At 49.8% G+C, this 14867-nt stretch overlaps 1 protein-coding gene across 1 annotated transcript; it reads right to left on the reverse strand.

Moving 5' to 3' along the window:
* Positions 1 to 584: 584 nt before the first annotated feature.
* Positions 585 to 3525, reverse strand: CRX (cone-rod homeobox). Its single transcript, XM_016155306.2, has 3 exons — positions 3396 to 3525; positions 2502 to 2653; positions 585 to 1232 (listed from the first exon to the last, which is right to left on the reverse strand). Exons 1-3 carry the CDS (start codon positions 3493 to 3495, stop codon positions 585 to 587), a joined length of 900 nt encoding a protein of 299 aa, XP_016010792.1. The 5' UTR covers positions 3496 to 3525.
* Between the last annotated feature and the right edge of the window lie 11342 nt (positions 3526 to 14867).

Consider the following 14867-nt stretch of genomic DNA (forward strand, 5'->3'; position numbering starts at 1 on the left):
AGATACATAGCAAACGGCCCCCTAAACCTACCATGTAAACCTGGCATTTATGAAGTCTGTGAAATTGCCAAATACATGTTCTTAATACAACTGTATAATTGGCCTAAGGTTCCGTGTCGGGGCCTCTTAAAGTCTGTCTTTGGAAGTTCTAGAAGGATCTCTAGCCATGTGCTGAAGGATCTCTTTCCACGTCCGGTCCCACATGGAAAGAAATTGAGCCTCCCTATTTGCTTATTCCAGGGCATCTGGATTCTGACCCACATGTCACTCTTGAAGCAATGGCAGAGTCTGCTTCCTCTTCATCTCGGGGCGGGTTCTCAGGTTCTGGGGTCCATGGCTCGCGGTTTAAAATGCCGGTGAGCATCGGTGTGCCACGGTGCTGAGTAGAGAGAATCGCTAAGCCCCGCCCACCCGCTCCAGGAGATCCGGGAGGAAGGGGTGGACTGTGCGAGTTAAGCTGCTCTTAAAGTCAGCGTGGCTGCGGCCCCTGGAAGGGTGTCTGGCTCCTGCTGTTTTCCCAGAGACGCTGTCCGGGAGTCCGAGCTGCAGGGAGGCAGGCGGAGGGAGCTGGGGAAGAGCGGCTCCTACAAGATTTGAAATTTCCAGGCACTCTGATCCTTGTAGTCCAGAGAATCCATGGGGTTGTAGGCGAATTTCCAGGTACCTGTGGGATCCTTAAATTCCAGGCTGTCCACGGGGCTGTAGGTGCCGTAGCCCTGGCCTGACAGGGATGTGGGGGACTGGGCCAGGGACGGTCCCATGGAGGGCCCCGAAAGGGGGCTGAGAGCTGGGCCCCCCAACTGGGGCACCATGGGAGAAAGGTAGGGGTCCAGGCCACTGAAGTAGGAGCTGGGAGACCCATAGGCTGAGGGGGAAGAGCAGAAAGCGGAGGCTGGGGCGTAGGTCATGGCGTAGGGTGCTGAGGTCAGAGAAGGCCCTGAGGCTACCAGCCCTGCCCGCTGGGCCTCGGGCAAAGGGGACTCTGAGGCTGGACTCCAGATAGACACAGTGGCCACTGCCGTGCTGGGGGAGCCTGAGGGCCCAGGTAGAGGGGGGCTGTAGGAATCGGAGATGCCTAGGGGATCTGCACAGACATCAGTGGAGGGTCTTGGAGAGGAACTGGCCTTCCTCTTGGCGGGACGGGCCTTGGCTTGTGCCCCTGGAGGCTGCTGCTGCTGTTTCTGCTGCTGCCGCTGCTGTCTGCATTTAGCTCTGCGGTTCTTGAACCAAACCTGGGTGGGGGGGTCAGAGGGGGTGTGTGTGGGCGAGTGGGGAGGAGGACCATGAGAGCCCTTGGGGTGCCCAGAAATGATGCCACTTATTGGTGAGTCACGCTGGAGTCACACCTCTCCATCCTACATGACTTATTCTACAATCAGTCATAGGGCTTTTCATCCATCCATCCATCATCCATCCATCCATCCATCCACCATCCACTCATCCATCCATCCACTCATCCACCCATCAATCCATCCATCCATCTATCCACCCACTCATCCATCCATCCATCCATCCATCCATCTATCCATCCACCCATCCATCCATCCATCCATCCATCCATGTATCCATCCACCCATCCATCCATCCACCATCCACTCATCCATCCATCCACTCATCCATCCATCCATCCATCCATCATCCATCCATCCACTCATCCACCCATCAATCCATCCATCCATCTATCCATCCACCCATCCATCCATCCATCCATCCATCCATCCATGTATCCATCCATCCATCCATCTAATTATTCATACATACATATATCCATCCATTTAATCATGTAATCATACATATACATACGTACACATAAACATACAATTGTACATACATACACCTACACACATTTATCCATCCAAATGTGTGTACATATATACAACCATAAAAACACATATACGGTACATGCATCATGCAAATAATCATACATAAGTCCAAGCATACAAACATACGTTCATGTAAACACACATGTATACATTCATTCATTCAATCAGTTAATAAACATGCATTAAACGTCTCGCCTGCTTTGGGGCTACACGTAGGTGGAGCTGACATTCTACTTGAGAGAGACAGATTATAAACAAACAGTATTTTAGAAGGTGGTAAATACTACGAAAGAACCAGTTGAACAGGATAAGGGGGAGCAGCAGAGTTGGGGGGCGGTGAAAGGTCACAGCTTTAAATTTGACGGGGGTGTAGGTCTCATGGACTGACAAGGTAACTTGAGGGGTTGGAAAAGACTTGACCAGGTGACAGGAATTAAACTTTCCAGGCGGAGGGAGCAGAGTGTGCAAAGGTCCTGAGGCAGAGGTGTGTTTGGTGGGCATGTTGGAGGAAGAACCAGAGGCCAGCTGGCTGGAGCAGAGAGAGAGGGGTAGAGGCTGTGGGAGACGAGGCCGGTGAAGCAATGGGGGCGAAGGGTTATTAGGGCCCTTTACGACTATGGCTGTTACTCTGTGGTCCCCAGAGGGGCCAAGAGGGCCCCAGGGACCCAAATGCCCCACCTGAACCCTGGACTCGGGCAGGTTGATCTTCAGAGCCACCTCCTCGCGGGCGTAGACATCCGGGTACTGGGTCTTGGCAAACAGCGCCTCCAGTTCCTCCAGTTGGCTCCGGGTAAAGGTGGTCCGCTCCCGCCGCTGCTTCCTCGGGGCGCCTGGCGGGAACAGGACAAGGGGACCCTCGGGTGGCCTGGTCCCTTCTCCTCAGCCCGTTCTCTTCTTCCACTGGCATGGGGCCCTGGGGTACGCACGATTCCAGGAAGCTGCTATCTGGGTGTTTATCTCCCCCGACCTAGACCTGCCCCTCTGCTCCCCTGGGAATGGGGTCCCTCTTTGCCTGTCACTTTGGGGCTCGTGTTTCACCCAAGGAGAACTGGCTTTAGCCTTGTAAGATGGTGTATGATTTGTTTTTGTCTCCTTTCTAAAAGTTCTTGACCACTAAGACATGACAGTGGATATTCAAGTATTTTTAGCTTATGAAAGTGGTAGGTTCATAATGTTCCACTTAATTAAAAAATAAAACAAAACTAAACAGCTAAAGAACAATGCCACAAATAGAGAGAGAGCAAGAGAGAGAGAGAGAGACAGAGACAGAGAGACAGAGAGAGAGAGAGAGAGAGAGTTCACTTCTCTTAGAAACACAATGTCGCTAACAGATGGCAGTTCCTCCGGGCTCCCTTCCTGCTGGCTTCCCTCAGCTCTGAGGGAGCCACTATCCTAAATGTCTATGAATGTCCGTATGCTTTCCTACATCCTGAAGTGACATGGGGTAGTGTCTTTGCATTTGCTTATGGCCCCGACGTCACCCCTGTAAGTGCTCACACCTTCCTCTTGAGGGCAGGGGACCCCAGAAGATGGGGGCCAGCCTTGGGTGACAGGAAGCGAGATGGTACTCACTTGGGTAGGACACAGCTTGGTGCATCAGATCCACGCTGGGGCCACTCAGAGCCAAGGCGTTGACGGAATAGTGGGGCCCCGGGTTCATATACGCCATCATGGTCTTGGGGGACACTGGGGCCCGGGTAGGCGGGCCTGCAAGAGAAGAGGGGGCGTGGCTCAAACACTCCCCCGTTACTTAGGGTCAAATCCCATCTCTGCTCTCTCTTTTTCGGTGTGTGACCTTGGGCAATTGTTCTCACCTCTCCATGCTTGTTTCCCCACCTGTAAAAACCTGCCCGCCTCTTAGGGACTTCAACGCTTCGCTGAGACTCTGTCCCTCTGTCCCGCAAAGCAGAGCCAAAGCTGCAGGGGACAGCTCACGTGGAAGCTCTCTGCTCCCTGCTCTGTCCTTTAAAACAGCCGATCCAGCCACTTCCCCTCCAAAACCTCTTCTTTCTCTGACCCCGAAAATTATATTCAGCCTCATGTGGAATCACGGAGAGAAGGGTGACCAGCCAGCTGTCCTGGTCCTTCCTGGGACAGAGGGGTTTCTGGAGATGTGGCACTTCCAGGGCCAAACCCAGAAGGGTCCTAGGCAAACGGGGCTGGTCGGCCACCCTGAGGGGAGATGGCATTTAAGTGTCTGTGAGTGACCATCTCCCACCACTGCTTCTGACCTGTCAGGTTGTGTGTATGTACCAGGTGGATGGATGTGTGTGTGCATGTGAAGGATTCGATGAACGGACGTCAGGATGGGTGTACGTGTGTTTGCGTGGACCGTATGTACGTGAAATCATGAGCAGGAATGGTCAACAGGGGAGTGACTGCATTCACCTCTGATCCTCGGATTCACCTCTCAAACAGCTGGCTCCCAGCGACCCGAATCAACCTTTTACCTGTCTTCATTACATATGTTTTTGAGAGTCAGTTTTAAGATATTTTTAAATTGTACTTCGACAATAGGAGCGTGTGTGCATGAGAGAGAGATCATATATGACCAAATTACATGTAATATAAATTATATACTATGTACATCGAATATATATTATATATATTTAAAGAAAAAAATGGTGCTGAGCAGCACGTAGAGCATGTTACCATTTGTGGGTTTTAAAACATGGCAATGATTATATCTGTTATCATCATCATCATCATCATCGTCGTCATCATTGTTATTATATATGCTTGTCTGTGCATAGAAAATTTCCAGGAAGGACACGGCATAAGGGGAAAGTGTTCCTCAGGAGGCGCGCTCTATCCGTGCCTTACTTTTACAGTTTGAATTACTTTGTAATCCGATACACATGTAACCTTTTCAAAAACAAAATCGACAATAAACTCTATAAAAAAAAAAAAACACAGAAAGAAAGAAAGAAAAAGACATGAGAACGTTTCCACGGCTCCCTTTCGCCCTCGTTAAGATGACTTGGAAAAATTTGCAGCGTCTCGGGACACCTGGAGGAGCTGTTCCCTGGGCTGGGAGTGCCTCTGTCCCTGTCCTGGTCCCCAAGCTCCTCTCACCAGCTAAGCCCCTCTCCACCTTCAGGGTGTCAGCTCAAATACAGCTTCCCAGGGGAGCCGTTCCACACCCTGGACAGGATGTCACACACGTCACACACGTCACACACGTCACACACACACACACACACGCGCGCGCGTTCTCTCTCCTGGTGTTCAGGACTTCACACGTGTTAAACATAACACATTTATAAGTTTGTTTACCTGCCTGTCTCCCCCAAATCGTTCGGCTACCTCAGCCCAAGGACTAAGTAGATTTCTATCTCTGTTGTGTCTCACAATAAATGTTTGAAAAATAAGTAAGCGAATAAAAAACGGACTTGTATTTCAGCTCTCACCCCTTCTCATCTCTCACTTGGGAGAGAGAATTATTAATTATTATTAATCGAGGTCCTCATGTCCATCCCATAAGCATTCTTCGAGAGTCTTCCATGCTCTGGGGACTAGGAATGTAGCAAGAAGGAAGGCACATGGCATCTCTGTTCTCGTGGGAGTGAACTTGCAGGTTTGAGTCAGAGAAATGAATGGTGGGCAAGGAAAATCGAAATGCTTTTAGAGAGTTTCAAGAACTCTAAGGAGACTTGAAAGGCATGATACCATAGCGATGGGGTTCGGGGTCAGGCGGGCACCTAATTCGGATGAGTGATCAGGGGGAGACCTCTCCGTGAAAGGTGACCTTGGAGTGGCCCAGCACTGATTATAATGAAAGTGAAACGACATTAAATCCTAAGAATCTGTGGATGTCCTAGGCAGTGCCCAGTAATCTTCATCCTGGTCTTCACACCTTGACTTGTCCTTCAGATTGAACAGGGCTGATGTGTGCAGCCAATAGGCTAGCATAGAAATGACCACGTGACTTCCGGTGCTGGCTTGGCCTCTGGAGGATGCTCACGCCATCCTGTAGAGAGGTTTATGTGGCCAGAAACTGAGGCCTCCTGCCAACAGCCGTGGGATGGAGCCCCCAAGTCAAGCCTTCAGTCCTGGTGGACATCTGAACACAGCAGCATGAGAGACCCTGAGCCGGAATCCCGCAGCAGGCCCCTCCTGGATTCCTGTCCCTCAGAAGCTGTGTGACATCACACATGTTTCCTGTTTCAAGCTGAGAAGTTTGGGGGTGACGCATTATGCACCGTAGATAACGCATACACAAGCCTTCTCTATGCAGGATGTCACTGAGTCCTCAGCCCAGGCTAGGGAGGTAGAGACTGTTTTACGGTTATGCTCCTGCTTTATGGATGAGAACATCTTTACACTCAGACGCCATGATTCACCCAGGGTCACACACAGCCGTCTGTGATAGGGCCCCGTTCTCCCAGCCCCCAGCCAGGGTCCCCCGCGTTCTCTCCGTCTTCTCCGAGGAGTGATGATGTTCTGTCAGAACCTCTGGAGAGTGAAAACGGGCAGAGCTGTGAAGCCATCCTGCTAGGGACGACTGGCAGGGCCTGGAACAAGAGCATCCATCTCTGGTGTCTTTACCACCGACTCCACGCCAGCATATCCTACTGAAAGGCCGGCCTTCTGGAATGCCTAGAATTCTCTCACTGGGTGATCCCATCCTACGGGCAGGGAATCTGAGCCTGAGGCTGGACAGCGCTAGCCCAAGATTAAGCAGCTGGTGATGACCTCCAGGACAGAGGGTTTGCCCGCTCCTCGGACGTCCAAGACGAGCTTCATGCGCGAGATGTCGGCAGAGAGTAATAACACGGTACTATTGGATGTCCCTGGAAACCTTTATCTGGTGAGGACCTTGGGTGTCCCCCCTCGGCAGCTACTTGGCTGAAGGCTTTGTGTACCTGATCTCTAGAAGCACGTTCAAGGACAACTATGATGTTTACCTTCTGTAGAGAATTCACAAGGAGCCTGACTGCGGCCTTATTACCATCCTGCCAGGTAAATTTCAAAGCAATGGTGCTTCATGATCTCAAAGGGGGGGGCGAGGGATACCACTGTCCCTGCCCCGGAGGCTGACCTGTGGGGCCCTAGGGGGGTGCTCAGGAGCCACTGGGTCCGGGTTCCCACCTTGACAGGTGCTCTGATAGGTGAGGCTTGAATGCTTGTGGGTACTCGTGGAGATCACCCCATTCTACAGATGGGGAAGCTGAGCCTGAGGGCAGGGGAGGAAGGCCAGGTAGCTGATAATCCAGTGAAAACTTCCTAGGTCACAGGGGTCCCCAATCCCTGGGTGTAGAACAGTACCGGTCCATGGCCTGTTAGGAACCAGGCTGCCCAGCTGGAGGTGAGTGGCGTGTGAGTGAGCGAAGCTTCATCTGTATTTGCAGCCGCTCCCCAATGCCGGCATCACCACCTCAGCTCCGCCTCAGATCTTCAGGCGTTAGATTCTCATAGGAGCACCGGTCCCTGGTGCCAAAAGGTTGGGGACCGCCGTCCTAGGAAGTAGGCCCTATTACTATCCCACTCGCGGGAGGATACCAGGGCTCAGAGAGGGAGAGTCCCCAGTCCCGTCAGGCATGTCAGCAGCCTGTGCCCCTACCCCCTCAACCACCAAGACACACAGCTTCTTAGGATGCTCACCACAGCCCCATGGAGCTCAGATGTCCTTTCTCAGGGGAGGAAACTGAAGATGAGTGAGGTTCGGTCAATTCTCGAGGTGACAGAAAGGGTGTGTGACACAGACAGAAATAGAATCCAGCTATTTCAGGCCCCAAAGCTCTGCTCTTGACTTCCAAATCTACCTGGGATCCCCCAAACTAGGATGAGGCCAGCCCCGTCCCCTGCCTGTGACACGGGTTTCCCATGGCTCATCTGATGGGATCATCATGGCTACCTGTCATTGTCCTTACTCTGCAGGTGAGGAAACCGAGGCCCAGAGAGGCCACGTGGAGGGCCTGAGGCCACACAGCAAGAAAAGGCAAGCTTTAAACCTGGGCTCATGGGGCTCCACATCAGCCTCCTTCAAGGCCTGCCCTTGTCTCCTTGGATCCACGGGCCCCGCCATCAGTGAGACAAGGAGCTGAGACATGTGTGCCGCTGAGACACTGAGCCTCTGGGAGCAGTGAGGACCCCGGCAACGGATCCGGCAGCATTGTGATCCCTGGCCTGGGTCGTCTCTTCCACCCTCCTGCCCTGGCCCTCTGCCTGAGCGTCCATTCGATCCTATTTGTGTCATCCGCCTGTCTATCCAACAACTATTTCGGCATCCCAACCACACGTCAGGCATGGGAGGAAATCGAGGTTCACGCGGAGATGGGCGATTAGTGGATATGCACACAAACGAAGGGGAAGTTTCAGGCAGGGATAATTTTATAGAAAACACCGCAGGGAGATGTGGTAGGCGCCTTCGAACCGCTGAGAAGCCCCATCCCTGGAACCTCGTTGCCACACCAATGCGCCATCCCCGAATCCTCCACTTGTCCCCATGCCGTGGGCCAGCTCTCCCTGTCTACTACCCTCAGTCACAACCCGGCCATGGCCCTGCACATCAGGATGGAACCTCTCTTCTATGTGGCATTGCTCTGCAAACATCACGCACTCCTCATCGGCCCCTGCGCCGGACACCGAAAACGATCGTGAATGAAATGGACCCAACGTCTGTCCGCTCCTGTCCCCTCTCTCGCACTCCACTCCCTCTGTCCCCTCTGGTACTCCTGAGGCTACTCACCTTCAGGAAGGAGAGACAGGGCCCACGTCCTGGATGGAGTTGTCAGATAGCACAGTCTGAAGAAAACGGGTCCCCTCACATGGGAGGTTTTAAGCCCCGGCCGGGAGTGATGTCACTTGCTGTGGCCTGGATCTGAGGAGAGTAATCCTGGCCGGGGTGGGGGACTCGACTGTGCGCCAGGAGGTGACATTGGCTGGGAGGGGGAGGGGCACCCGTCCGCCTAATCCCCTCCACTCCCCACTGTGACAGGTTGGCAATTAGGGCTGATGGGGAAGGGCGACCCCAGCTCCTGCCTGTGACCAGGAGCCCCCACGACCCCGGGAAGTTCTTCCTGAGGTCTAACTGGAGTTTCCTCGCGCTTCGGCTACTGTCCCATTAAAGAGGAAAGAGAGAAATGCTGGGGGTTCCTGAGAGAGCGTCTGAAAATTGAGGGCACGGGACCTCCTGGGTCTCCCTTTCCCTTCTCAACAGCATGTCAGCCAATTAACTCATCTCAGCTCTGCCCTCATTGCTCTTTCGTTCTACCTCGGTTTCCCTTCTCTCTCTCTGCCTCCCTCCATGCCGTTGGCCTTTGTTTGGGGCTTCTGCGACTCAGTTTCCCTTTCCTTTGGGCCTCGGGCCATGTCACCTCTGCTAATTCGCCTGTGTGCTCCTTTCTCATTCTCCATCTCTGTTTCTCTCTGTCCCTGTCTTTATAGATGTACTTGTATTTCTGTATGGTCTCTCTTATTCTCTCTATCATTATTTTCTCTCTCTGTGACTGTCTGTCTCTGTTCTGGTTTGGGCATCTGTGTGTCTCTGTCTCTGTCTCTCTCTGAGCCTCTGTGTCTCTCTCTGCCTGCCTCTCCCTGGAACTCCAGCTTAAGGTCGGAGCCTCTGTCTTTCTTTATCCAACCTCTTAAGCCCCAATCTCTCTTCCTTTTTCTTTCTCTTTCTCTCCGCTTCTTCCTCTGATTCGTGCTTTCTTTTTCTCTCTCTCTTCATGTCTTTCTCCCTAACTTGGTAACTCTCTCATTTTGTACTTCTGACTGTCCTTTTCTCTGTCACCCTGTTTTCTTCTTTCTCTCCCTCTCTCTGTGTAGCTCTCTCTGGATATTAATGTCTCCCCAGGCTCCTGGTCCTATGTGGGTTTGTTCTGCTTCCCCATATCCCTAAACTTCCACGCGCGCGCACACACACACATGCACACACACACACACACAGAGGCATGAGATCCTGGTAATCCTGCCTTGTGTCTGGGTCCTTGTGTCTCACCAGAAGGGGCCCTTTCTCTCTCGGCCTCCCCCTGGACCTCCCGCCAGGAGAGATTAAGGCCAGCAAGCCTGGCTGGGGAATCAGGGCAGGTCTCATTAGCTTGAAGAGCCAGGGGTGACAGGGAGAGAGGGAGGGGCCATCTGACCCTCAGTGACCAGTCAGAAGGCTAATTGATGGGAGAATCCAGGCCTATAACAGACCCTCTTGGCCCACCGGGGCATGAAGGAAAGCTGGCCATGCAGGAACAGGGAAGAGCAAACAGGCCCTGGCGAGCTCACTGGAGAGGGTGGCAGTTACTCCTAGAATTTTGGCATTAATCGGTTTGGGGGTGCAGAGTTCCCCCAGGGTGGGAGGGGGTGGAGAGGTGGGTTCCTGGGGTCAATTAAACTGAGTTCACATCCACACGAGAGCCCCTGGGGCAAGCTGCTTCCCTTCTCACCTACACCCAGTGACTCAAGAGGAACTCTTGGCCTTCAGCCTTGTCCTCCCATTTTCCCTCACCTCCCACATCCAATTCTTCCATAAATCCTGTCAAAGTTGACGATTCTCTCTCTCTCTCTCTCTCTCTCTCTCTCTCTTTTCTCTGTCTCTCTCTCTTTTCCACCTACAGTACCTGGTCTTCCTAGGTGGTCTCCCATCCAAGCTAACCAGGCCTGACCCTGCTTTGCTTCCTAGATCAGTTAAGATCAGGCACATTCAGGGTGGCACGGCCATAGACAAAGGAGACGATTCCTCCAGAGAATCGTCCTGGTGAAAACTACAAAACACAGCTGAGAGAAGAAATTAAAGGAGATGCAAGTCAATATGAAATATAATCTGAAACTAATAATAATAATAAAAAACCCCACAAAATATATCATGTGTATGGACTGGAAGACTCAACATTGCTAAGCGTCCATTCTTCTCAAACTAATCTTTTGAGTCACTGCAATTCCAACCAAAATCCCAGAAGGATGTCTTTGTTGAAAATGACAAGTGGATTCAAAAGTCTGCGTGGAAATTCAGAGGATCTTGAATAGTCAAAACAATCTTTAAGAAAAAGCAAGTTGGAGAACTTATACTACTTGACTTTAAGACTTATTGTAATGTGACAGCAATCAAGACAGTGGGGAATCGGGAGAAGGACAAAGAAATAGCTCATCGGGCAGAACAGACAGCACAGAAATTAACCACAACTTTCTGGTCAACCGATGTTTTGGCAGCAGTGCCAAAGCAAGTCAAGAGAGAAGTTTTTTCAATAAATTGTGCTTAAACAACCGGATAGGCAATAGTACAATCCTAAATGTGACAAAGCAATAGTATAGAGCTCTCAGAAAAAAAAAAAAAAAAAAAGAGAAATATTTTCTTGACCTGGAAGTAGGCAAAATTTTCTCAGACAGGACACAGAAAGCAATAACCGCGAAACAGAAAGCTGATAGACTAAGTTTGATCGAAACTGAAAAACTCCACTCTCCAAGAAACATCATCAAGTTAAAGAAAATGCTAGCTACAGTGTTTTAGAAAGTATTTGCAAAAATACAGCTGGCACAAAGCTTATATCAAGAATACGTAAGACTCTTTCACCTCAATAATGAAATAGCTGAAAGAGACACATCACGAAATGTATATGAATGGCCGACGTGTTCACAAACAAAACAAAACGAAACAAACTACCACTCGACATTATTTGTCATCAGGGACATATAAGTTAAAATCTCAATGAGCTACCACTATGTGCCCATCAAAGCGGTTAAGACCAAAAAGGCTAACATCACAACTGTGGATGAGGACGTATGACAACTGAAACTCTCAAGCCCCACTGGTGGGAATATGACATACAGTCAGTCACTTTGGAGAACCGCTTGGTTCTTTTCTATAAAGCTCAACTATTTTAATACTAGAAAATGGTCCAATAATTCCACCCTTAGATACAGTCATGGGTCACATAAGGGCATTTTGGTCAACAGATCGCAGAGGCGACAGCAGTCCCGTAAGACTGTAACGGCCCTGTGACATTCCCGTGGCCTCGTGCTTTGCAGCTCTTCCAGCTGCGTGGTGCAGCTCATCACTCAGGTGTTTTTGATGTAAACACGCCTACTGCGCTGCCAGCCACGTGCAAGTGTAGCACGTACATTGTGTACAGTGCACAATTAATGCTTGATGAAAGCAAACGACGATGCCGCTGGTTTATGCTACACTTTTATTATTACTTTAGAGTGTTCTCTTTCTGCTTTTTAGCAAAGCGTGTGCTCTAACCGGCGTGTGTTACCCCCGCGGTGACCTCGTCCCTCTCGTGTTCATCAGGTCTCTCGATCGCATCGTTCTCTCTCATGCTTGATGTTGTTTTGTGCGGCATCGTGCCTGGGCTTGCAGCCCGGGAGCAGCGGGCTGCACCCCGCAGCCTCGGCGTGTGGTGAGCTGCGCCATCCGGGTGCGTGCGAGCACGCTCTGCGATGTTTGCACAATGACAAAGTTGCCTAATGACACGATTCTCAGAACGCAGCCCCATCGCTAAGCGGCACACGACTGCGTTTATCTAAGGCGAATGAAAAACACATGTCCATAGCAACTTTTTAATTTCATACTGGTCCCCAGTAGGAAACAACTCAAACGTCTATCAAGCTGTAAAGAACGGGTTGTGACACAGCCATCAAATGGAATACTCAGCCATTAAAAAGGAGCAGTGAGCTGCCCGTGCAACAGAGATGTTTCACAAAGCGTCATGCCGAGTGAAGCCAGACCCAGGGAGTGCTCGCTGCATGCCACTCTATGATTTATAACAAGAAATGTGTCTTTGGTCTTAGTCCCCTTCCTGGCTCAGAGCTCCTAAAACCCTTGGAACTCCCTCTGAAGAGAGGGATAAAGGTGTCTTTTGTTATATTAATGAGGTGACTGTTGGATGGCCCCTAGGTGACCTGTTGATGAGCTCTGTTGCCAGGGAATCTTCACAATTAGCAATTAGCGGAAATTTCAGCCTCCACCTTTCACCTGCCACGCCCCAACTCCTGGGTAGTGAAAGATAAACATCAATCATCAATGGCCAGAGACTTAATCAATCATGCCTATGTCATGAAGCCTCCATAAAACCCCAAAAAGATGGGTTCTGAGAGCTTCTGGTTTGGTGAATCAGAATCCTCATCCAGTAAGGAAGCTCCTGTGTTTGGGACGCTTTCGAATCTTGCCAAATATACCTCTTCAAAGTATATTTGTAAGGAAATGTCTTCCTGAGTTTTGTGAACTGCTCTAGCCAGAATCGCTTATGTGGACTGTTTTAAAATGGAGCTGGGAGGCCATTTAAGGAAGTGGTCCTTTATGTTCGTCCTCGCCAGGTGGAACCGTGAACTTCAGAACTGCGCCAAATCACAGATGTTTCAGGGACTCTGCAAAGAACACTTGCAACTTGCTACAGTGATGGCCTTTTCCTTACGGACAGCTTCAGCAACCACTGACATTGAGTCAAGGTCAGCAAGGTCAGCTTTCTGCCTCCAACACATGCAAACTTTCTTTTTTTATTTTTCTTTTTCCTTTAAAAACGCCTAACTTTTGCTCCCGAATGGGACACATTTTGGGTTGCGTGTATCCTGAATTGCATTTCTTTGATCCCAAATAAACACTCTTGCTTAATCTTTGTTCCCTAATAATTATAGGTGGCTAACCCAAAGAAGGGGTCTTGGGAACCTCTAATCTATAGCTGGTTGGTCAGCACCGTTAGAGTGGGCCCAAGCAAACTTGTTTCCCAAAAAACTGTTTACAAAGATAAAAAGATGACTACTGACTGAAAATCAAAAACGTTATTTAGAATTGACATCACTGTGTGACGTTATCCACACCAATAGAAATGCCTGGCTTCCATTGATGTTATTGTCCCCTTCCCTTTCTCATAAATACCCACTACCTTTGTCTTCTGATTAGAACGTTATTTGGGCTTCTGCCTGAAACTGTGTTTCCTTCCAGAACGACTATTCTTATTGATCCCCAATAAACTCTTGTTTGCCTCTTGCTTTGAAAAGACTTTATTTTGAAGTTAATGCTATTTCCAAGTATATAGTGCCAGAAGTGAGTTGGATGGTGTTGGAAAACACATATCAGACTGTAGAATTGCAAAATTCAAGAACACGCAACAATTTTTTTAAATCAGAAAATGGTTGCCAGGGGCTGTGGGCGAGTAGAGAATGGAGAATGACTATTTGATGGGATGGGGTTTTTTTTTAGGGGGAAGCGATAATGGCTACACCATCTCGGGAACATACTAAATACCGCTGAATTGTACACTTAAAAATGGTGAGTTTTATGATACGAGAATTAGATCATGATATTTTTAAAGAGTCAGAAAAGTAGTTGCCTGGAGAAGAGAGGAGGACAGATCACTAATTAGGGAACCTTTTTGGTGGGGCACATGGGGCATTAGGGAACTTTTTAGGTGGTACACACGTGGCATCAGGGAACTTTTTGGGTGGTGCACACGTTCTACACCTTGAGAGGTTGTATGAGAGTCAGCGTTTGTCAAGACCCCTTTGAGAACAGCAGCATTCCACAATAAAGAGAAATGAATGACGAGACAGGCTAAACACACACGGACTCACAAGGCTGATGCTGAACAAAAGAAGCTAGGCATGGAAGAGTGTGCAGGTGGCAAGAGAGAGGAGAAGGGGGACAGAATATGGTGTGACCCCTGAAACTGTAAAATATGGCACCCCAGATCTATGTCAGAAGTCAACGTAATGGTTGCCATTGGTGTGAGGGGAGAGGCAAAAAGTGGGGAGATATGAGGAGGCTTCTGGAGGGACTGGTTATGTTTGTTTCTTATTCTAGGTGCTGGTTATGAGTAGGCTCACTTTGTGAAGATTTATCAAGATGTTCTTTTCTTCACACAAATGAAAAAGATACAGATAGGTATATAAATATAGACACACACAGACATGTGTGTGCTATTACATGACATGTTATATTTATTATTCTGTTGTATATGTTGGATATAATACTCCCTGGGCCGCTAACACGCCTTACACAGCCTGTGGTGCTGGGCCAAGTCCTGGGGACGCCAACCCTGTAGTGATTGGACCGTAGAGACAGAGGATGCCCATAAACCTGGCCCCATGAGGCACGTGGGGACTAGGAGA

The sequence above is a fragment of the Rousettus aegyptiacus genome, unplaced genomic scaffold (genome assembly GCF_014176215.1).
Source record: "Rousettus aegyptiacus isolate mRouAeg1 unplaced genomic scaffold, mRouAeg1.p scaffold_m13_p_14, whole genome shotgun sequence".
Taxonomy (NCBI): domain Eukaryota; kingdom Metazoa; phylum Chordata; class Mammalia; order Chiroptera; family Pteropodidae; genus Rousettus; species Rousettus aegyptiacus.